At 41.6% G+C, this 23,741-nt stretch overlaps 1 protein-coding gene across 1 annotated transcript in view; it reads left to right on the top strand.

Moving 5' to 3' along the window:
- MELK (maternal embryonic leucine zipper kinase) overlaps positions 1–21,123 on the top strand; it is a 21,238-nt gene extending 115 nt beyond the window's left edge. Inside the window, exons 2-17 of the mRNA XM_009890327.1 lie at positions 246–331; positions 811–927; positions 1,460–1,603; positions 3,146–3,214; positions 4,343–4,435; positions 5,934–6,032; positions 9,440–9,508; positions 10,057–10,155; positions 11,126–11,212; positions 12,552–12,680; positions 15,651–15,797; positions 16,480–16,705; positions 18,446–18,539; positions 18,989–19,157; positions 19,725–19,828; positions 20,946–21,123. Coding sequence (XP_009888629.1) covers positions 246–331; positions 811–927; positions 1,460–1,603; positions 3,146–3,214; positions 4,343–4,435; positions 5,934–6,032; positions 9,440–9,508; positions 10,057–10,155; positions 11,126–11,212; positions 12,552–12,680; positions 15,651–15,797; positions 16,480–16,705; positions 18,446–18,539; positions 18,989–19,157; positions 19,725–19,828; positions 20,946–21,123 — 1,910 coding nt within the window. The remainder of the gene's footprint in view (positions 1–245; positions 332–810; positions 928–1,459; positions 1,604–3,145; positions 3,215–4,342; positions 4,436–5,933; positions 6,033–9,439; positions 9,509–10,056; positions 10,156–11,125; positions 11,213–12,551; positions 12,681–15,650; positions 15,798–16,479; positions 16,706–18,445; positions 18,540–18,988; positions 19,158–19,724; positions 19,829–20,945) is intronic.
- Positions 21,124–23,741: the final 2,618 nt, after the last annotated feature.

The raw sequence follows: 23,741 nt of genomic DNA, 5'->3' as shown, positions 1-23,741 counted from the left end.
TTGTATTTATCTAAGTGTCAATTAACTGTTACTGCAGAGTCTACAGGCCACCTTTCGAGCGTGTGTTGGGGGGGGGCAGAGCTCTGAAAGTGTAACTGGAAGTTGGTAGCAGTCAGTGACCGCTTCTTCCTCTACTGAGGACACTGCCTACTGTGCGCCTGTTGTACTCCAGTGTAACTGTGAGACTGCAGGCGAGAAAGCATGCCATCACACTGAGCTTTAAACATCTCTTTTTCGGCTTCTAGGTGGGTTTGCAAAGGTGAAACTTGCCCAACATCTCCTCACTGGTGAGAAAGTTGCAATAAAAATCATGGACAAGCTTGCTCTCGGGGTAAGCCAAATGATACTTAAAAGTTGGAAGTGTTTTCTGCTGTTCTTGTGGAGTTCTCAAGAACATGGGGGTGTGACATGTCAAAACGCTGCCTGCTTGTCCTGTTGAGTATTGACAGATGCTGCAGACCCGAAAGAATTTGCACAGAAAAGCACAAATCTTGTACCCTCTTGTGAAGAGGGTGACATTCTCTGGCTGTAATATTGAGGAAGTTAGAGATCATCACAGGAATTTGAACAGAATGCTAATGGGAATACTAGCTATTTTACATCTGCCCCCCTGGGTTGTGCTGATCAACGTGCCAGAGCTGTAGGGGAGTAATGTCAGAGGTGTCGCTGGGTTGAGTTTGAGCAGTTGCATTGTATGCTGTCATATATGTGCTGTGAACTTTTGTCTTGCACCTTAGTCTGGTGCTCACGGTGATGTACAAGCTTTCAAAGCAGTTGGTGATTTCACAGCTTGCTGTTGTGGTCTCTTAGGATGACTTGCCTCGTGTTAAAATAGAAATTGATGCCATGAAGAACTTGAGCCACCAGCATATCTGCCAGTTGTATCATGTGATAGAGACATCCAAGAAAATGTTCATGGTCTTAGAGGTAAGGAATGGTGATTTTTGCCATGGCGAAGGTTCCTGGGTTTAGCTGTGGCAGTAGATGATAGCAAAACTCAAAGGAAACAATTTTTAAAACGTTATCTCAATGATGAGTGTGTTCAAGATGCTTTAGTTTAAAAATGAAGCTGGTAAGATGTTCTGTCTTCTTGTAAAAGCCACTCTCCTCTGTTTACAATAGGTGAAATAACTTTAATTCTGCCTTGCGCTTCAGTTCTTTTACAATAGCCTCAGGAAGATACGTGGGGCCCCAGAACTCCCGCGTGGCTGTCACCTCCTGGGCAGTTTGTATCGCCTGTGAGGTATCCGTTGCAACATGTCAGGCAAGAGTCAGGCTTCTCCGCCTCTTTGCTCTGCCGCAGTGCTGACCCAGGGCACACCTGGGGGCACTTGGGTGCCACTGTGATAAAGCAGAGGGAATGGAAGAGTGTCCTCTAGTTGCTGTCCCGTGCTCTTGTTGCTGTTTAGATTTTGTTACTGTATTCTTAATGCATTCTTTTTCTTCTGTCTTCATGCAGTACTGTCCTGGAGGAGAGCTCTTTGATTACATAATTTCTAAGGACCGCCTTTCAGAAGACGAAGCTCGTGTATTTTTTCGGCAGATTGTTTCAGCGATTGCTTATGTTCACAGTCAGGGATATGCCCACAGGGATCTCAAACCGGTAAGCCTGAACAGTAGTCAGCTTTGCACAAATCATAATGAATGCTCACTTTTATTTCTCTGTTAGGAGCTGGAGTAAGTTATGCCTTCTCTGTTCTCTTGTGCTTAGAGCTCTTTAGCTAATGTCTTCTGAAAGAGCATTATTTCTACTTGCCATGTTCCTCAGCTGAGCTGGATGTGGCTGTGTCCGAGGAAAGAGCTTCCTCTGAAAGAGAAGCAGAACACCACGCTACAGCTGGGAGTGGAGTAGAGACATGGATCTGACTTTGAATGTTGCTTAGGCATTTTTGATATCCCTTCTATTCCAGCTTGTACCTGGAGAGAGTCTTTAAGGTGCTGCTCTGTTGTGTAAACCATTTTGTTTTCACAGCCAAAGGAAAAAGTGACACTGGTGGCTTAGACAAGTGGAGGCGAGACAGAAGGTGGAGGGGGAGATGCATACTCCTGGGCCCATCCTGTGGCTTTGCTGTCATTGCAGAGTTTAAGCATAGGTTTAGGGAATGGAAGACTTGGGTCTGTTTCTCCTTGAAGTAGTTAGAAATTTTCATTTTTAGAGATGCTGACATCTCTGAGAAAAACAAATTCTTAGCACACAAGCATTTTCAAGACGGCTCACGAAATCTTTGTCTCCAAAGAGCTTCTCCACAAATGAAGCATTGTATGTACCTTTTTGAAGGAGTTGGTTTGTAGCTGCAGAGCTGACAGAGTCATAGGATCACGTGATAACTTGGGTGGGAAGTGGCTGCTAGAGGCCTCTTCGTGAAGTTCCTGCTCAAAGCAGTGCCAGACCAAGCCTCTTGGGGCTTTATCCATTCACAGCTTCAACCTCTCCCAAGGATGAGGCAGCACAATCTCTCCGGGCAACCTGTTCAGCTCTTCACTGTCCTTATGAGGAGAAAGGCGTTTCCTTATTTCCAGTCTGAACCTCTCTTGATGCCTGTTGTCTGTCATTATCCCACCATGCACTGCTGTGAAGAGACGCGCTCTGTCTTTGTGCCCACCTTCTGGGTATTAAAATGCTATTGTGAGGTCTCCGCTGAAACTTTCGCATTTACAGGCTGAACGAACATCTTTCCCTCAGCCTCTCCTCGTTGAGCAAGTGCTCCAGTCCCCTGAGCAGACTGGTGTCCATCCTCTGAGCTGACTTCAGCTTGATGTCTTTCCTGTGCTGGGGGGGCAGAGGCACTGTTGTCGCTGTGCTGAGCGGAGGACTGGAGTAACTTCCCACTGTGTACTAGCTGTGCGCCTTTTAATACAGTCCGTGGTATTGCTGGTTGCCTTTTCTGCCAGAGCAGACTGCTGCCTCACATTTGGCTTGCTGTCCATCAACTCCTTCCCCACCAGGGCTTTCTCAGTAGACAGGAACTAGCATTCCCCATCTGGAATATGGGATATGGTCGGTAACAACCAATTTAAAATCTCCAGAGGAGAGCTTTAGGTAAATTATAGCTGCTAATGACAAGAAGGAAGAAGGTGAAAGAAAATGTGGTGCTTTAGATACTTAGGTTATAGAAGCATTCATTACCACTTTTTCTTTTAATAGGAAAATCTGCTGATTGATGAGGACCATAATTTGAAGCTGATAGACTTTGGACTTTGTGCAAAGCCAAAGGTAAGAGTATCAGTTGCTTTCACAGAGTAGAGCTAAATCAGCCACTGCACGCACATAAAAGCTGCAGGTGTGCCTTAGGAGTGCAACGCAGAGACTTGCCCAGAGACTCTGAATTCCAGCTGTTTGCATAGTTGTTGTCCCATCCCTAATTACTTGGTAGGGCCTTCACTGTGTGAGAGAGCAGTTAACTGTGTGTTATGACCACACTGTTAGATCATTTCCTCGCCTTACACTTTATCACCGTCTAAGGCAGAGGTCATCTTGTATGCATAGCGCCTGCTGTCACCTGTAGAGGCCCGTAATACAAAGCTTATGTCGGTGTGCATTTTTCCCTACTAAGTATCAATAGTGTGTGTCCTTTTCAAAAGATTTGTATGTATGTGGAGATAGTGGATTGAATCAAATAGTTCATTCCTGTTACGTTTACAAATCTTCTGGTTCCATATGCTTGTACTGAGTTGTTTCCCCAGTTTACAATTGGTTTCTGTGTGCCCTTTCTATTTGTCAGCTCCACATGCGAGGTGGGTGCTGTTAAAAAACAATTTATTGGGAAGAAGTTCTTACTGATCCGAAGACAGTTATGTGTCCTCAAATAGTTTTACTCAAGTTAGTCTCAACTGCCTGCAAGATGCTCTGCTAGACCATCATCTTGGTGGTATAATATCTTATTCTGATTTACTTAGAACAAAGCCCAGGCGAAGTAATAACATGGTTTTGATAAGGAAGTATTTTAAGTTGTTCTTCATGAAGTTATTGCATTAAATATTGGTACAAATAAACAGCTAGCCTCGTGCCTAGTAGGTCTTGGATCACTTCTTCCCAGGTTCCATCTCTCTTCTCTTCACAGTGCAAAGGGAAGTATTCTTATCGGAGGAGGAGCTGCGGAAAAGACTGCTAGGATAATAGGTGAATGAGCAGCTTGGGGTCTAAACGTTTATAGGATACTCATGGTCTTAGACAATTTTGCCTATCGAAGCCATATATTACACCAAAGCAAGATGTAAGGTGAATGTAGATGCACAGCAGAGGAAAATGAAGCCTCTGAGGCCTCTAATACGGCGTTGCTCGAAGCCTTAAGCTGAGATGAAGCCAAAGCTTCTGTGTGATTGCTTTTCTGTGTTATTCTAGGGTGGCCTCGATTACCATCTGAACACATGCTGCGGGAGCCCAGCTTATGCAGCACCAGAGCTGATTCAGGGCAAAGCATATATTGGCTCAGAGGTACGTAGCACAGTTTTGGCTTAGGGTTGTTTTTTCCCCAACCCGTGTCTTTAGAGGTGGTGCGGTTCAGTTATGCTCACTCGGTTTCTCTCTCAGCTGCTACTGGGTAACATTGCCCAGGTAGCTCTCAGAAGCTGTGTGACCAGCCTCGACGGCCACAGCCTGCAGGAGCACGTGGTGCTCTTGGCCACAGGTCGTGTCACTGGCTAGTTTGTCTCTGACTAATCCTTCGCTATCTCCATTTGTTGCTCTATATTTTAGTGCCCTACGCAGGAGTAACTTAAACGCCTTCCTTCTGCTGCACATTCTTTCAAGCAGCGATTTGTTCTGTTAATTATCCAGCTGTCGTGGTTTGGCCTCAGCCAGCAACAAAGAACCACGCAGCCGCTCGCACAACTCCCACAGTCGTGGAAAAAGAAAATGACAGGGCCAAACTCGTGGGTTAAAAGAGTGCAATTTAACAGAACAGCAAAAGGAAAAGACAAAAACGCGATTACAGTACCGCCGCTCAGCGCACCGACCGGACCCGCACCGCCGCAGCCCACCCCCGAGTGGCGACTGCTCTCCTCGCCCCGGCAGCGCCTCTTATAGCCCGGGCATGGGTTAGGTGGGATGGAATACCTGCCCCCTGCCGGCTCCGGGGGAGATTAACCCCATCCCTGCCGGAACCAGGACACCAGCTCCTGTGGCAAATTTTTATGCAGTCTCGGTATCTTGTATGCTTTACCAGGCTGGTCTTGAGCTTGAAATTTGTGTATGAAAACTTGCTCTCTTTGTACCATGCAATGCAGTAAAATTGGAGAGAAGAAAAAATGTGGAGTTTATCCAGCTTTGATTCCCTGTCTAGAACATGCTACCTGCCTCTGTCAGTCCATCCAAAATGCTGTAATTGCAATCCCCTCAAACTTCCTAAATTGCTGTGCCGTTGGATGGAGTTGGTCTTTTTTCATCTTCCTCTTCCTCTTTGCACCACTGTCCTTGGCCTCTAACTCCTGCTTTCTTTTTTTTGTTTTGTTTTCCATGAAGTCCAGTGCTGTTCAAGTCTACTTTTTCCTGTATGGTCTAAGTGGGAATTACAGGATGAGGCGCTGTGAGGCATGTGGACCTCATCCTGCATATATAAACAGAAGAAGCAGCAGTCAGGCTTTAAAGTTGATTGTGACTGTGCTGACAGGTGTTGTAGTCAGTAATATGTTAACGTACGAAATCCCCTGTGAGTAGTTTGATTTCATTTTTGCCAGTGAAATCCTTGTAGATTGAAGATAATGCAGCAATTTGGTGACCTAAGCGGAGGCTGTTGGTGCTGTAGCTTGAGTGAATTTAAAATTGATTTTGGGTTGTGTGCTTTCACTTGGTCTGTAAGAGTTCTGTCCAGAATTAATAAGTCTACTTTTCATGAGTTGTACGTGGGCTTTGCCAAAGGGGGACAGTATTACTTCTCTCTAGACCATTTTAGATAGATCAGGTTTGTGAACTTCCACTTACTTTTATTTCCTAGGCAGACATTTGGAGCATGGGAGTACTGCTGTACGCTCTACTGTGTGGCTTTCTCCCCTTTGATGATAACAGCCTTGTGGCTATCTACAGGAAGATAACGGTAGGTATTGATGGTGCCAGAACACGCTGGGAGCAGACATTGCTACACGTTATGGGAGGCCTTTGCTTTTCTGATGGCAGAACCTGTTGAGCTACTTGTGTAGTGTGAAAAGGCATATCTGCTGAATGATGTTGCACTTTGCTACTTTTCCCATTGATGTTTTGGGGATTTGTTTCCATCTTTGTTTGGCCTTTGCAGTAGTCTAGCTTGGTCCTATAATATGATAGGAAAATGAGTTTCAGGAGAAGCGTTTTCTTGCTGGTGGCCTGGATTTTTGTATCTGAGCCTTGATTTGGCTTCTCCCTGTATTGTATGGAATAAATTCCAAATATGTCATTTGATTTACCAAAAATAACGTTCTTAAATGTCAGCTATTATCATGTCTAGCAAAAGCAGGATTCTGCATCTGCTATTACGTTTCCTCCTCATTTTGGAGGAAGAAAGCATAAGACATGATAATCAGCAGAAAGTTGAATAAATAGCAAGTAATACAATTCAGTAATTCGTTCCATTTCCCTGTAAACTCCTCCTGATGCAGCTAAACAGCTGCTCTTCCATATCACACACACCCCCTTCAACCAACTACTTCTAAGCTGCCATAGCATGTATGTTGTTAATGCTTCCAGTAAGTGAGTGGGATGAGGAGCAGCTGTGTTGGGTAAGGGCTTTGGCTTCCTCTACCTCTTTCTCTCACCCAGAGTCTGATATGTCAAACCCCCCCCCCCCCCCCAGAAAAAACAAACAAACAAAAAACCCAAACCAAACCCCCCAAAACTCTTCAAGAGTATTCATGGGCTACTCTGGTAGGAGGCAACTGACAGCTGATCTAAGCAGGCTGTGTTTTCGGGTTGTACAACAATCGGAGCTCTGCAAAGTGCAGGATTGGTTTATCAAACGGCACGGCTTTTTAGTCTGGAATTGAAGTGGACTTGAGTACCTTACAGCAGATGCCCTTTTTTTTTTATTTCTAACTGATCCAAAGAGATGGTGTAAAGGTGCTGATATTCACATCAGTTACCATTAAAATGATATGACTGTCCTACTTGCATAATTGTATCTCAAGTTGGAAGGGATCCGTAAGGATCATTGAGTCCAACTCCCTGCTCCTTGCAGGACTACCTAAAATTAAACCACATGACTAAGTGTTGTCCAGATCATGTTAGTGAGCACTCTTAACTTCTGAGTAAAATAGCTTTAAAGGATAATCAACTAGGTCATCAAATAGACTTGAGCTATCTTTCCCTCTCTGCTAGTGGTATGAACTGTGCTGTTGACCTGTGAGGTTCATATACATTGAGAACTTGTCCAGTTCCAAGCATACTTTTGTAGGATGTCACAAAAAGCTTTATGCTGGTCATTATGCCAAGATGCAGAACATGGTAAATGATCTAGCTGCTTAAAGTATTCATTCTCCTAGACTTTTCACAGTTGAAACGTGAACAGAAGGCTTAGGTGTGTAATGGAGATCTTAAGATCATCAAAGATGATTTCTGTGTAGTTATAGTTGTCTAACACGCACAGGAACTAGGACCTGAGTTGTTTGGACTGACAGAATGTTGGCCAATGAAACCCGTGTAAGTCAACTGAGACAACCAAGTTTTAAAACTTAGGCTGCATGCAGTTTGAAACCGATAATGTCGCAGGTGTTAGGATGCAGGCTTGCCATTTCCGCTCCAAATTTGTCCTAGTTTTGCATGGTTGTGAACTGAAAATCGCTTGAAATGCGTGCACCTATGCACTGTTGTGGAATTTAATTTCACACGTTATAGAACCTGAAATTTATTGCCATCTCAACTCAGAAGTATTGTTCCAAGTCAATGTAATCTGCTGCTTGAATCTGATTAACTTACACGCGATGTTTCTCTACCTGGAATGCTCCACATCTCTTCATTTGGGAATACCTGAATAAATACCTCTAGTTTTTTGAATGGACAATCAAACATGTGATGTAAATTGTTTGGGGTTTTTTTTTTTTTAAAAAGAGAAACTGTCGGGGACTGAGGCAAAAGAAAGGTTAAGTGTGGTAGAACTAACAGGGAGTTAGTTCTAATAAGCAGCTGCAGCAGTGTTCTGGCAGAGGATGAAGTTGTGTGAAGCTGCTCCCCAGATAAGGAGGTGCTGCTCACAGGGAAGAGATGTTCCCTTCTCGGAGGGAACGTGATCTTTTAGAGCAGGTGATGGTGTGAACAAGTAAAGTAGAAAATTACTGCCCTTGGTAGAAAAGTATATAAAGAGCACGCTTGCTTAATAAAGCTGATTCCTATCCTGTGTGTCAGAGTCTGTGCCTTAATCTGCACAAGAAACCAAAACTTAATTGTGGTGTGATGTTATGCACCTGGTAGCTGCTGCAAGCTGTTTACCTTCCAGCATTGCCATCAGTCAAGTAGATGCATTTTTTTTTTTGCCTTGTCTCATGTTCTGTAGCAATATATTAAAAACAAAATGCAGATTACATGTTTTACTTGACTTGTCTTAGTTTCAGAGTAAAGCTGTGTTGTGAAACAGCCTACAAACTATTTATAAAAGGCATATTAGTAGTGTCTGTAAAGATATAACTTAAATTCTTTAACCTGTGGTGTCAAAGCAATACATACTCTGCTTAAAAATGTACGTTGCATATAATACCAACTGTTTTGTTATTGAGACATTTATTTGTAGAAAGAAAACTGCCACGCAAAAATTGATAGTTATGTTATTCACAATGGCTGTTTAATGATTTTAATTTATTTTTCTCCATTTTCCTTGACAAGTTAATGATCCTTGTTGGTGAATTTCATCTGTTTTTTAGGTACTGTTGTTGCGCCTCAAATCTGAAAGCCTTTTTCACTTTATTTCTGGCCAAGAATTAAAAAAAAAAAGTAAATTATTGGATTGAAAGAAACTTAATTGTTAGATCTGTAACCATTTTCCTGTCTGCAGCATGAGTAGAGATCAAAACTGTAGCACGAGATGTAACCTATTCAAGAGAAGAATAGCTAAATGTTGAGGATGGATTATTTTTAGTGTCTGAAAAGTCGTGATTTCCACGAATACTCGCCTTCCAAAGTGCTAGTGTCGGTCATTCATGCTCCAACATGTTTGCCCTTGTAACACTTCAGTGTCTGAGGAAACAATGCAGGAGATAAGGAGCAGGTTAGCTGCAGAAGTGGACTGAGATGGAAATGCCACACAAGCTGAGTGGGTGAAAACTGCAGCTGATAATTCAAACACAGCTGTAGTGGTAAGGAAAATGCTGTGTTTTAGTACTACTGTTAAATTTACTCCAGTCAGTCTTGAAGTGAAGTTTGCATGTGCCTGCTGCTCTTCCCTTTTGATGAAATACAGATGTTGCTGCCATCCAAGTAATTTAGCAGTTCCTTTTGAGCTATCTGTTGGAGGTTCATTCTAAATCCTCTTCTTTTCTGCAGAGAGGAAAATACAGTATCCCAAAGTGGCTCTCTCCTGGCAGTACACTACTAATTAACCAAATGCTGCAGGTAAAAGTATTGCTTTTGTTCAACGGGTCTATAAAGTCCTATTGCGTAGGTCAAAACATTACATCCATGAAATACTTTAAAAACATTCAGTGTTTAAACATGAAGCTCAAGTCTTACAGTTTTTTTAAGAAAAGATGAATATTGCCGCCTTCAGTAAATTCTGGGAGAAGAATGATTTGGTATAGAAATAATTAAGCAAAATTTAAATGATTAAACAAAGTCTTGGAGCAGTCTGCATTTGGTTGTTCTTAATTGTGCTGTATAAATAAGAGCTGTTTTATTAATGAAGTTAAACATACTGAATGTGCATTTGAGCTACATAAGCGATCCAGCTAATGCTAAATATTCCTGGATCATCTATTGTAACTGTAGGTTCTATGACTGCTCTTCACAGCTCACATGTTTGACCTTCCGTTTGGTGAAGCTATGAAACAGTATTGGCTTCCACTTGAACTTCTAACCACCCTAGAATTCCGAGTACAAGGCCGACTGTCTCTTCTGTTCTCCTCAATGATTTAAGCATTAGCTTGATTTCTGTTGCCCACTAGGTGGACCCAAAGAAGCGGATTACAGTTAAACATCTCTTAAATCACCCTTGGCTCACACAAGGTTATTCTGATGCTGTTCAGTGGCAAAGTAAATACCCAGTAAGTACACTTGTCAGCTGAATACTGAAGTATTTAATGTAATCTTTACTGATTTACTGCTATCCTTGCAGTATGGGAGAGTGAAGACGTTTCTCCACAGATGAACTTTGGGGTGGCCGTAGTTCCTCTCTGGTTCCTTTTGCTGTAAAAATGTTACTTTCTCTCGATTTCTCTTGGGCAGAAATTCCAAATGTTTTCATTCTATTCTACAGCTGATGCTTAATTTGCAAAATAACAGACTTCTCATCAAAACGTGAAGTATTTCTGCATATGAGTGACCAGATGATTCTCCAGGTTGCTTGGCCAATACTTTAAGGGGCAGAACGCAAATGTTCTGGAGAGAATATTAGTTATGATTATGGTTTATATTGTACCTAGTCCGCAGTGAAAATTGATAGATTAAATGAAAATTTGACCTCATTGAAAGTATATTCATCCTGTCTATCACTTATTTTACAAGAGTGAGAGACTAAGGTAGTATGGAGAGGGGAAAAAATTAAAATCTAGCTGTCAGCAGCACGTACCAAGAAGTTCCTGTGTGTTTGTGGCCAACGCTGCCCTTTGGCCACTGGAGGCCACTCTTTCTCCAGATAAAGAACAGCTTTACTGTGCTTGCAGAATCAGTCCTAGCTGGCTCCCGAAAAATGTGTGTTTGGTAGCTTTGAATATTTAAGGAGAGGTGGAAGTGTAGCTTCCATTCTAGTAAAAATCTCATCTGCTGTCAGGCTTTCTTACTCGAATTCACAACCTCTCACCAAGGAGGGGCCAGGCTGTGAAGCTGTTGAACTTGTATGACTCTTTCAGTCTGTTCCCTACAATATTTAGCTATGAAGCTATTTAAAATGCAAGGTCTAAAATCATGGTTGATTATTGACTCAGCGCACTGAGTTTCACGACAGTGTCGCAGTCAGAGGTGGATTATAAGACAACTTGAAAGGCTCATGCTTCAGTATCTGTCATGTTCTTGCAGCTGAGACATCTTGATGAGGACTGCGTAACAGAGCTTTCTGCGTTCCATAAGCAGAGCAGGGAGAGTGTATCAAAATTAATATCAGAGGTAAGAAGTATATATCAGTAATTTACCGTAGTACAGTAAATAAACAGACTAAAGCTCACTTATTCTCAGTTGTGAAATCCTTAATACTTTTCAGAATTACGGAGCCTCTGCAGAACTTCAGACTCTAGCTGTAGCTTATAATTACAGTTCTGAAGTTCAAACTTGGGTTTGTTTTTTCCCCTTTTCCTCCTTTAATTATACTTGTGATATTTCCTAAATTTTATTGTCATTTCCCACTGTGGTAAAATCCTTCTGAATCTCTTAAAGACAAAACAGACTTAAAGAAATCCATAGTTGAACAACAGAAACCGCGTGCTGGGTTAACTTTTGCTTGGAATGGTTCAATAACTAAGAGGAGAAGAAAAAAAGAGTGAGAAAAATCGAAGCATCACCCACACAGACTGTAAAATACAAGTTTGAGTGTTACTGTTGACAGTTTTTAAAATAATTGAATACGTTTAGTCACTCTTGAATACAAATGACAAAAGTTGAACTGACTTATCCTAGAAGTCTTGTACAAATGTAAGAAGCAATGACGCTGCAAGCTGTAGAAGAGACTTAAAACATGATGTGTACTGCAGCTTTAACCTGAATCTGAAAATTCTCCGTTGAAATTGAATTTTTTGCTTTTTTATACATGGTAGCAGTGACATAGTTCTTTGCGTTGGGAAAAACTGTTAGGGTTTGCACGTAGCTGTAGTAGAAACAGACTTAAAATATGTGTGATGCTCAAGATGGATTTGTGGAGTTAATGCTACTTGTTCTTCAATTATAGGAAATAATCTGAAGACAAGGGGAAAAGTCCTTCTAAATAGGTTTGTGATATTTGCGTAGTCCTTTACTGGAGGACTTCTAATCCCTTATAACTAATTATAACTAGTTGCACTAAGCTGCAAACCTGTCGAGCACTGTACCCATGTTTCTCACACAAGCAGAGGTGCTGAAAAATCATGCAGAAGTTTGGCCCTGCTCATGGGGGAAGAATAGGGAGGGAGTTCGAAGAAGTTGAAACTCGGGTTGAAATATGTGCTAAACTCAGTTAATAGCTTTGCCTTTTGTTTCAGTAGGCAGATTCTTGCAGCAGCATTAGTTTTGGCACTAGTGAGCATACTACAAACTAACATGCCAAGAATCCCAACCATAGTCTGTTTCTTGATCTCAAACACATAATGTGAATCAACTGATGTCTGAAATTACACTTAGATGATCAAACGTTAGGGGTGCACATCAGGTAGAAGAACTTGCAGAAACACAGAAATTTTCAGAAGGCTGAGCTTGCTTTGTGCTTACGGTGTTTCCAAAGATAAGATTAAAATACTTTTTTTTTTTTTTCCCCTAGTGGAAATATGACCAGATGTCAGCAACGTATCTCTTGCTTCGGTCCAAAAAGGCTCATGGCAAGTGTATTCGCTTAAGTGTTCCATGTCTAACAGAACATGCCAGTACGTCACAAGCAGCAGGCCTTGACGTAAGTTCTTGAATTCAACAGGACAACATAGGGATTAAAGTGCCGCTCTGCGTTAACAATGAATCCCTGACCTCCATGTTATGTTTATGTTCCCTGTTCTGGTTTCAGCCAGGAAAGAGTTAATTTTCTTTCTAGTGATTGCCTGAAAGGAATGTCAACAATACATATTGTTTTAGTTGTTGCTAGGCGATGGTTATGCTTTTCAAGGACTCCCTTCAGCTTCCCATGGAAGCTGAGAAGGGAATATAGGCCGAACAAGGGAATGGCCAATGGCATATTCCGTACTGTAGCCAGCACGCTCCGTATGTAACTGGGGGAGGGCCGAGGGGGCGTGTGTGATCACTGCTGAAGATGGTGACGGTTCCCTGAGAGTGACTTCTGTGTTACTGTTGTTATTACCGTTATTGCTGTTTTCCGTTATTGTTCTATTAACTGTCTTTATCTCAACCCACAAGTGGTTTAGGTTTTTCTTCCTTTTCCCTTTCCCCTGCTTGTCCCTGCCATTCTTAAGGGGGAATAGGGGTGGTGAGTGAGCAGCTGCATGGTCCTAGTTGCCAGTTCGGGTTAAACTAAACTGGCACAACGAAGTCAGTAAGAGAGCATGTGTACAGTCTTGGTCATTAAACAGTTCAGTCTCCTCATTAGCGGGTTTTAGTGAGCAGGGCTGCTTTGTGAGTTGATATTACTGGAATGACTCTCTGGGAGGACATGATGCATTATGAGTACCACACAGAATGTCCCCTCGGCTACTCAGAAATGGACTGAAATTGCCAAGCGTCTGGCCTTGGTGATCATTCCAGATTTTCCTCTGTGGTGCCTAACTTATTACTGCACTTTTTCACATTTGTCTTTAAATGTTTTTGCACCTTGCTGGTTGTGTTTAGCATGGCTTACTAAGGAAAGTCTTCTGAAACATCCTGGTGTGTCATCTGGGCAGCCTACTTTGAGATGACATGAACACTACATGAGCTGATGGTCAAAGGGGAGAGACCCATTCCTTCCTCATCTGTTTCCTCTCAGAACACAATCCCAGGGAGCGTTCTGTTTATTTTGAATAAAGGAAACAGGTTGCTGATGGTTTTTCTGATCATTGGATTCTCAGGTGATTTTGTGTATCTTACAGTAATTTCTGTTCCTGTGCTTTGGTAGCAAAGTCCAAATGGGGCAGTTCAGAGCTTGTCTAAAATTCCTGAATTGCTTGCGATTTCATGTATAAAGTGCAGCTATATGTGATGTTGGTGACGCTCATCTGTGTTTGACAAACTCAAAAACATTTGGTAAAATTGCAGACTTCCTATTAACCCTTCCCCCTTGAACTGTAGGCGTCAGTTTAAAATTAACTGGCTGTCTGAACGTGCTCTTCTCTGCAAGCGCTCAGAATAAATACTTTCTTACGCATCTGATTCAATTGCATGTAAATTGTTCCAGGTCACTCATACAACTGCTTGGAAAGGCAGATGAGAATTCTAAGACTACCAGTGCTGCATAACAGATCATAAGTGTTGCTGAATATGCGTAATGTGCTTTCCAAGATCATGGTGGGCTAGTCATCTACACTCAGGTGATGTTAAGGTGGACGTTCTCTAGGTTCAGTAGCACTGATGCTGTGAAGGTACTTCATCTCTAGCAGTGTCATAGGTAAATCGATCTGGCTAATGCTACTATTTTTAATATGTGCATTATGCCTTCGCAGATGGTTGTGAAAACAACGTCTACACAATGAACAATGCATTAGTCCTCCTACAGCTCTCCCAACACATTTCGCGTACCTGCATGTAAATACCGTGAGTGAATACCGAACTGAATTTGCTGAAAAATCCAACCAGCAAAGTTCTCGAGCTAGAGCTGGTCTAATGTGGAGGCAACCAAGCAAACAGAACCTTTAACATAGCCAGTTTCTGAAACTGATGGCACAAGCCTGTACTTGAAGGGCAATAAATAATAAAGGCAATACTGCCTTATTTCCAGCAGTTTGATGTAGGATATTCAAAAAAAATTTTCCATGCTCTGGATTTCATCAAGAACATGGTAACCAAGGAATCCTACTCAGGCATTCATATTGTAGTGGAACAGGATTTCAACTGCAATATCAGGCTGTTAGCTTGTTGGCTGCAGCTAGCAAAGGGCTTTTCAGTCAGTTGTCATAGTAGGTCTGGTAGCATACCAGGAAGCTTTGTTTCTTTTCCAGTAGTAATGTGATCTGATCATTGCCATATCCTGGATCATAGGCCAAGAGAAACTTACCTGACAGCAGAACGTAGCTTCCTAAACTGGTACCCATTCCAACTGAGGGCTGATAATTTAGAATAACTGCATTTTCACTGAAGTGGTATGAAACAGGTCCTCGTGAAGAGTTTCCTGAAAATAACAGAAGGTGTTAGAAGCCAAGGATAGCGTGGTATACATCTGATTGTATGTGGTGTGAGCCATGAAGGTTAGCAATCTTGACTGAAATTATGAATCCTGTGATTTAATAGATGACAACTTTTCTCTGGAGCTATCAATTAAATTAAGGCTTCTGAATGCCAGTTCAAGTACTGTTGCGGATTCCGTAATCATGTTTTGGATGTAATGTGTTTACCTTTATCCGACCCCCTTTCAGACTTCACTGCATTCTTGGGTTCTCTCCAGCTTGTTACTTGGTTTTTGTTATAAAGAGTATGTGGTCCAAGTCTTGAAATCAAAGGAAGGTATTTTTTGTAAGTCGATTCTCTTCTTGACAGATATCATGAAAGATGAGTTGTTACGCTTGAGAATAACTTCACATCTGCTTTTGATACAAATGGTAAATTCACAATGACAATGTTGAAGGCATATTATAAAACTTAGGTCACTGGCATGGGAACGTCCATTAGCTGTTAATCATAATTAGGAACTCAAAGAAATAAGATTTAGATTTTAATGACGCTTTTCTGGTGAAATCTTCCTTTTAGTAGTGCAGTGGAATCTCAACTGAATCTTTCTTTTCAGTCGGAAGAAGTTACGACACATGAAGATGTGCCAGACTGCGGCGGAGTGCGACATGCGTTTGGATCCATGGAATTTCCTGATGAAGCTTCACTGTTTCGACAGTCTTCGTTAGAAGAACTTGTTCTAAATACTCGCAGAACAAAGAAGGTGTCTAAAGAACAAATACCAGTTCCTTCAAAAAAACCCCACACTATTCTAATGCAAAAAACCTTATTCTCATTGTACATAAAACTTACTACATATTTAAATGTTGGGTGGATGCCAGCCAAGGGGTGTTACAAACTGAGTAAAGACCTATTTTAAATATATAGGTGAACATAAATTGTGGCTTCCTACAGCTGTAGATCATGGTTTGTTTGAAAACTTATGAGTAAATGAGGCAGTGAGGATCTTAAAACTGATGGGGAAAACAGTAAGGTAAAGCAAACAAGATCTCGGAGGTAGGCTAGAGCTGGACAAGTTTGAAGAAGTTCAACCTGTCTGTATTGGACAAGAAAATCCAAGGAAACAATTATAATTATATAATTAAACCACGTGAAAATTCTTAGCTGTGTTTAGATGAGCTGGTGAGGAGTAGTCTTACATGTGCAAGCTGAAGAATGCGGAAGAGCAGATAAATGGCAAATTACTTGAGATGTTGATTAGCAAGTTATAAGTGGAATCAGAAGTATTGAAGAGTTTTTAACTGTTTTGCTCTATAGGCAAGCATTGTATGGTATTTTTAAGCCGCTTCAATTTTATAATTTCCTTGTCTGTAACATTGCTGAATGCGATCAGAATACAGGAAAGGATGTCTTTTTTTTTTTTTTTTTGGTTACATCTCTCATAGCATTCAAGGCATGATGCTCAACTGTATGATACAGAATTCACACTGTCAACTACAGTGACAAGAAAAGTGGCATCAAAGAAGCATAAAAACAAAGAGAATGTTGATACAGAGTCAGCTTTAAGAAGTGAAATGCCCTTTGTGTTTCCTGCTCCAACGACTTCTTTGGCAAAGAGTCAGATTGAGACGCAAGTACAAACCATACCCTTCCAGGCACCTGCCTTCAAAGGTACGTTGAATATAACTAATGAAAACTTAAAATGTGTATGTTGCTTAGAAATTATTGTAAATTGAAATGTGAACATGATACTTGTGTGTCCAACACATCTGTTTCTGGAATACTGAGCTTTTTTTTGCCATATTCACCAACCTGGTTCTTGTAGTACATTGGTAAGGTGCTGCAAGAGGTTTAACTGTACATGAGGGCGGGTTACTTCTATGTTAATTGCAGAAGTCATTTCTGCTTATGGTATCGCATGTGCGTGTCTTTTGGTGCACTCTGACACGGAGCCAGTGATGTGTTCCTAAAACTTGCATCTGCATCCATGAAGGCTGAGAACACAATTTCCTCAACACTCTGTTTTTTTCTTTGTTATTACCTTGAGTGAAAAGAAAGGTATGCTTTTAGTCAAGTCTGCTTTTACTGCTGCTTCTAAGAGAAATCTAACTCTTGGATTTTTTTTTTTATGGTAGCATTATCAGTGTTTTCATAGTGACAGTCCAGTGTGGCAGTGAAAATACTTCTGTTAACAATGTGTAGATCTTAGCTACGTGATAGACCAGAGAAATCTGTCTAAATTGTGTCAGCTTTTCTGAGTTACCAAAAATTTCTGTCCTCAGCCTGTCTAGTCCAGTCTTACGAAAATCGATGGATCCTGAATGTACAGTAACATTCCTTTCAACCATTAACATAGAAGTTCTGGTCTTGCACTGTAATGTGAACTCAGTCCTTCAAATGCCAAGGACTCCTTACAATAGGAGACTCTTCTGTTCCAGATGCTAAGGAACATTGGTCAGAAACAATAAGCCTTTGCAGGTTGGTTCAAGTTGTAAGGGATCTTGGACATACTGCTGTTCAATGACAATCTTGTAAGGGATTTAAGGAAGTGCACTGCAAAGACTTTTGTCGTAAGATTGTATGCAGTCACTTGTGAAGTTTGACTTCACAGTCAGTTGAAAAAGCAAAAGTAGGTCCTCTTTCTGAAGTGGAAAATGCAGAAACACTGTTTCAGCTCATTTTAATGAGGTATTTCTGAGGATTAAGCAATTGAAAGCTAATTCTTTCTTTCGTGGAAAGATTTTTGATTCAGGAAGGGTAGTATTAATACTTAGAGATGGAGAAGTGGAAGCGTCCATTGGAAATTTTGAGATCATCACTGTCTGGGGCCAGGTGCCGTTCTCTAGAGAGCTGAAATTTTGGACAGCAAAGTTGAGTTTAACTGCGACAACTCACTGACTGCTTCACTTTGTGTTTGCTTCTGCACATTCAAAAACATAATCTGTGTAACTCTGCCAATGTGTGGTTAGTGGAACTTGTTCGGCTGTTGTGTAGTGTGTATTATTAAACATGGCTATATAAACTCACACCCTTCGTATAAGGGAAATGACTTGGTGAAGAACGCAACTACTCAACACAGTGAATCGCTCAGTATTTATTCTGGGACCAGTGGCAGAGCAAGAAAGCAATTCTAATCCTCTTCCTTTCCAAATTTCTGACATCGAACTGCATTGGTCGCTCTAAGGCTTGTCTTGTAGAGCCCTGGGGAAATCAGTCACTGTTTTTCTTCGTAGAGTAGGGGTCCTATTGTTGTATTAAAAACGTATTTTATCACTCTGAAGATACAGAGCTGAGATAGAAACGGGGGGGTGATTTTAGAAATAAATTATTAATCATGAGAAATCCTTGCTGAAGAAAGGAAAATCCTTTATGCAAAAACATACCTGCTTTGGCTTGGATGCTTTCTTTCAGAGAGCCAGTTCACTGCAGTCACCCCAATTAAGAAACCCGCAAACCCAGCAAACACAGATGAATTGACAGCAGCTGAGGTTCTTCCCAAAACAAGGTAAATGTCCAGTTATTTGTGTACACTTCTGATTTAAAGCAGGACTACCTTAATCCATGTGCTGCCTAGGGAGCCTTGTTACAACAGCAAGCTGTTATTTCCATTCTCTTGGCAAGAACCTTCCTAAAACCTCTTCCTACATTCACTGAAAAACACTGAAGGCAGAGAAAAGTTTTAAAACTACATTACTCAATTATCTTCAGAATATATTCTTATTTTCCATAATGTAAGTTCCTTCTTATTCCAGTTCCCCAGAGAGCTACAGTTTCTGTATACATCTCTGGGTTTAAATCTGAACTGACCTTCAAACAGAAACTCTCATAACGCACTGCACTTGCTGGTGTTTTCTTCGTTCTGACTGGTCCGGTAATATTTTAGCATGACGTACTTTAAGTAAATCGTTTCTAAACACTGAGGAAAAATAACAGATTGCTTTGTTCATGTAACAGGTGTGCCGCAGTGGAATTAGATCTCAACGTAGCTCACATGAATAGCAGCCAAAAGAAGAGAAAAGCCAAATTATTTGGAAGTCTTGAAAGAGGCCTAGATAAAGTGATCACAATGCTTACGCCAAGCAAAAAGAAACGATCCACTAGGGATTGTCCAAGGAAACTTAAGGTACGGTTGCTGGAAAAAAATTTACATGAAAGGAAGCAACACTACAACAGTGAACTTATGAGTAGTAAATTACCTTTTCTGTTTAAACATGGCGATGGTTTAATCCTAGAAAGCCACGTGGCGCCACGCGTGTTCCTTGTACGTCGGAAACACGCTCTCGGCAATCTCCCAGCTGTGGGGTGTGCAGCAGGGGCTCGAGGCACAGTCGTGTGGCTGTCGTCTGTGGTCCTCCCCAGCAGTCGCCTCTGGTACTACAAGACTTGTAATATATAGACATACACAAAGAGCCTCAGTGCTGCCCCGGCCCATCCCTGCGGCTTTGGATTTTATGATGGATTATAGTTTGGACGTGCTTTGATGTTAATTGTCCAGCAGTTGTTGTGTAGTGTTCCTCTTGCTACTGCAATGGCTTAATTATGATAATATCGGGAAATTGGAGCTTTTTTCACTGTAGCTAGATGTTCCGGAGCTTTCTTTGTGGAGACTTTTCACAATGAGTTCAGTTTTAGGAGAAAGACTTTTTTTTTGTAATCTTGACTCTTATTTTAATGAGCTGACTACTTTTAGGCACACTGTAATGTTACCACCACTCAGCTGCTGAATCCGGACCAACTGTTGAATGAAATAATCGCTGTGCTTTCAGAGAAGCATGTGGAATATGTTCAGAAGGGGTAAGTGTAAAATATGGTGACTTCAACTTGTATTTGTCTAAATAGTCGATCCTTGATAAAGCGATTTAAACTTAAACTTTAATTTAAACTTTCTCAGCCTCACCCTGTAAAATACAGTAATTTTATAGAAAGTGTACAGAACACAAAATGTATGTGTGCAATAAAACTTCTCCACCCAATGCACAACAATGTTAAATCGGCTCTAACAGAGCGCTCTGGCAGATAGGAACAGTGAGACAGCTCTTAAAGCCTCATGTGAATTTTGTGTGTGTCTCGTGAAATTGTACATACAAAAGGTCTGTTAGGGTACAGTCACATGACCAAATCGGACCGCTTTGGGATATAATGTGGATACCTTTAACCCTCATTCTTGGCAGTTAAAACACACGAGCATTTAGCCAAGAGATCAGTATATTTTAAAAGCTGCACAGAATCCCCACTGCTGTATAAGCATATTTTAACTTGTAGGATTTGCGAACTAGAGTAAGTAGTAGTAGGATTGGTTCCTAGTTCTGATCATACTTAATGTCTGTTTCCTCATTTCCCAATGCATGAAAGAAATGTTGTGCTCACTTATCAATATGCATTTTCTAAACTTCTTGAATATTTAAATATAGAATTTCAGAGTATACTTCAACCTCTGATGCATTTCCAAGCTCAAACTCTGGGAAGATTCTGAACTGCACAGGGGCGCCTTCTCCCGTCGTAATGACTTTAAACTTCAGATTCAGTTTTTCCACTCTTCACACCAGCTGAGCTGTAACTGGCCTCTCAGCAGCCGTGCCTCCGCAGAGAGGAGAGCGGTCTTGTCTAGCAAAAATGCAGGAGCATCTCCACCCTTGCTGCTCTGCACGCTGAGAGTGAGGGTCTGTGTCTAGCAGTGGTGCCTGTGGCTGGGTGGGAGGTTGGGGCTACCTGTCAGTGCTTGGGCACAACGATACTGCTCTGGGACTAAAGTATTCAAAGCTCTCGGTTCACTACATTCTGGGGTGTTTCCCTATGTTCTGAATAGCAATGGGGTAACTTCTGTAAAGTGCTTTCGTTAATTCAAAATTGCATTGCAAAATGAACATTAAGCAGTTCAATGATTATTCTGCTTTTCCTTTGTTTCGTACAGGTATACCCTGAAATGTCAAACGCGGTCAGATTTTGGGGAAGTCGCTATGAAGTTTGAGTTAGAAGTGTGTCAGCTCAGTAACACTGAACTGGTGGGTATCAGACGACAAAGGCTCAAAGGCGATGCCTGGGCCTACAAGAGACTGATGGAAGACGTCTTATCTAGCTGCGAAATGTGACTGGCTGATGCATGTGCTGAGAAAGCAGCAGTTTTGTACTGAGGCTTTAATCACAATGTTTCGGGAGAGTCTGTTAAGAAAAGTAAGTCTTTGTCACATTCACAGCTGTATTTGAAAAATCTGTCATCTTTCTCTTTTTTTTTTTACCATTACTCTTCGTACGTCTGCCTTCTCTATGTTTACATTACTTTGTAATAAATGTTCTGCAACTATAACTCTTCTGAAATAAAACTCTGTAAGCTGTTCCCCCTCTTGCGTATTTTTCAAAAATATTTTTTAGAAAGTATTGGTGTTTGTATGATGAAGCCTATTTTGGTATGTCTTCAGTTATCAAGTACATGTGGTACAGAAATAGTCATTTGCATAATTCTCTTCTTGTCTCTGCTTAAGTAGGATTTATTGAGATCATTAACTAAGTCACAGCTGTGGTTCCCAGAGTTACACTATATGCTCAGCGTTGTACAAAATAGGACTGCCTTCAATAAATGTGAAGTCAAGAGGGCTGGGATTTAAACTGTGATCCCATATAAAACAGTGCTCTATCTCATTACTAAGCCCCAGTGATGCTTAACAAGTGTACGTACTTCCTGATGCTCCTGTGTTAAGTGATCATCAGAACCTTGTGTTAAGAACTAGAGCACCTCTGAACTCTTGTGAGCGGAGCAGCCGTCTGTAACCCTGGCTGTCTGCGAGGAGTCCGGGCTGACACCTTTAACGCTACTGGGCGCAGGGCGAGGAGCAAAAGTTGAAATATGCAGAACTAGTAAGTTCACGTAAGAGTCGGTTGGGGTGTTAGGGTATGTGTCTCCCGAGCGCTCGTGTTGTCTGTCATGTACAGGCTAAAGTATTTATGCCTTTAGCCTTGTTTCAGCAGCAACCACGCTGGGATAAATGCAGGCGGCAGTGGTGGGAAGACAGATCCGTTGAAGCCTGTCTCTGCACAAAGATGTCCAGTAACACCGAGACAAGTTGATCATGTGCTGCAGATTCTTCTTATGGTACATGAAGGCAACTGTGACGCACGCTGTATGTAAGCCCCACCTTATTTAAGGCTCGCCCATCGAAGGGGTGGGTGGGTGGATAGTGGAGTGTTGTTGGGAACTTCCAGAGACAGACATGAGATATGGCTGCTAATAAACTGCTTGCCGTACACAGCCTTTAATGCGGTAACTCCAGGCATTTCTTTGTAAAAGCAGCTACGTGCCAAGGTAGAAGTGTCCTTCGTTTTTTCCCGATGCCCAGTTGTCCCTTTGCTGTTAAAGACAGGTAAAGGAATGGGGAAATTTTTAGTGAGTTTCAAGAAATGGTAGAAATGTTTGCAAGGTTATGTGGAAGGAGGGAGCTGTTGCTCCTGTAAGCATTTGTGGTCAAGAACCTCTGAGATGCAGAACAGGATAATAAGAAAAGAGGGACAACATGAAAAAGAACATACAATGACACAAACCTGTTTGGCAGGTGGTAAGAGAGGCAGTTAATGAGAGCCAGACCTGGCTGATCACATTAATTGATAAGGATAGGTGGAATGTGGTGGTGTTCGTCTTGGAAAGGTTATCGTGGTCCGGGCAGGAGTGCCGGGGGGAGAGAGGGGCTGTGCTGGTGCTCGGGGCATGTGCAAGTGTGTGTGTGCTGGAGGAAGCAGCCCCACTCCTGACATCCCTTCGCTGCTAATGTAGAAATGTAATTGGGGATGTGCACACAGTGCAGCAGATCTGAAAAACGTGTGTGATGGGCACATGAATTAAGGGTTTGTGTTGATAGCAGCATACCTAACCTATTGTTCCAACAAATTAGTGCTTAAAGCTTCATATCTGTACTTGAATACTTTCTGTACCTGACTTTTCTAGCTGCAATATTAGAGTGCTTTTTGCTTTTTGCATGTTGAAATTTGAGTCTGCTAAATATCAGTTGGAAATCAGCTAAAACTGCTAGCAGCACAGCCGAGGGCTGTACCTGATGTCTATCTGGAGTGCTGCAGGATTGTGCGAGCTCTGGGGTTGTTTGTTTTTGTTTTTTTTTTTTTTTTTTTTTTTTTTTTTTGCTCCCTTTCTTGTTCAAATACAAACTTTTCCCCAAGAATTTGGCTTCTTCCTGGAGCTTGATCTGCACTGAAATAAAGGTAGAAGATGGAAGGGCTGATTGAACGAGGCGTATTGATAACAGTCTAGCTAATGAGTACCATGATGTGTGTTTTACATCACCAATCACAGCGGAAAAGCCCAAGGGCTGAGGAATCAAAACGTTCGCTAGCTTTTGCATTCTTTGAGTTTTAATTTCAGGAATGACTACAGAAGTATCCTGAAATACCCGAACTGCCACTGTTCAGAAGCACATTCTGTGTGAGTAACTGTCTCCTTGCGGTGGTGACAAGACTGATGTTATGAAAGGACAAACAGTAATTAAGATGTCTTGTTCCTTCCTCCTTTTTAAGCTAAAAACAACTGGGAGATAATTGATTCAAGTTGTCTTACAAGCTCTGATGTGTGAAATAAGGTTCCTCTTCACAGGCTACCATCCTGACTTTTTTTGCTAATGCTCCTTGCTGTGAATGAATGGCATCTGGTGATAGGAATCAGAGAACGGGCAAGAAGGAAGATTCGTTTGTGCTTTTTTTGAAACCA

This window comes from Charadrius vociferus, unplaced genomic scaffold (genome assembly GCF_000708025.1).
Source record: "Charadrius vociferus isolate BGI_N301 unplaced genomic scaffold, ASM70802v2 scaffold1608, whole genome shotgun sequence".
NCBI classification, from domain to species: domain Eukaryota; kingdom Metazoa; phylum Chordata; class Aves; order Charadriiformes; family Charadriidae; genus Charadrius; species Charadrius vociferus.
The sequence above is the reverse complement of the archived record's forward strand: the minus strand, read 5'-3'. Positions and strand labels throughout refer to the sequence as shown.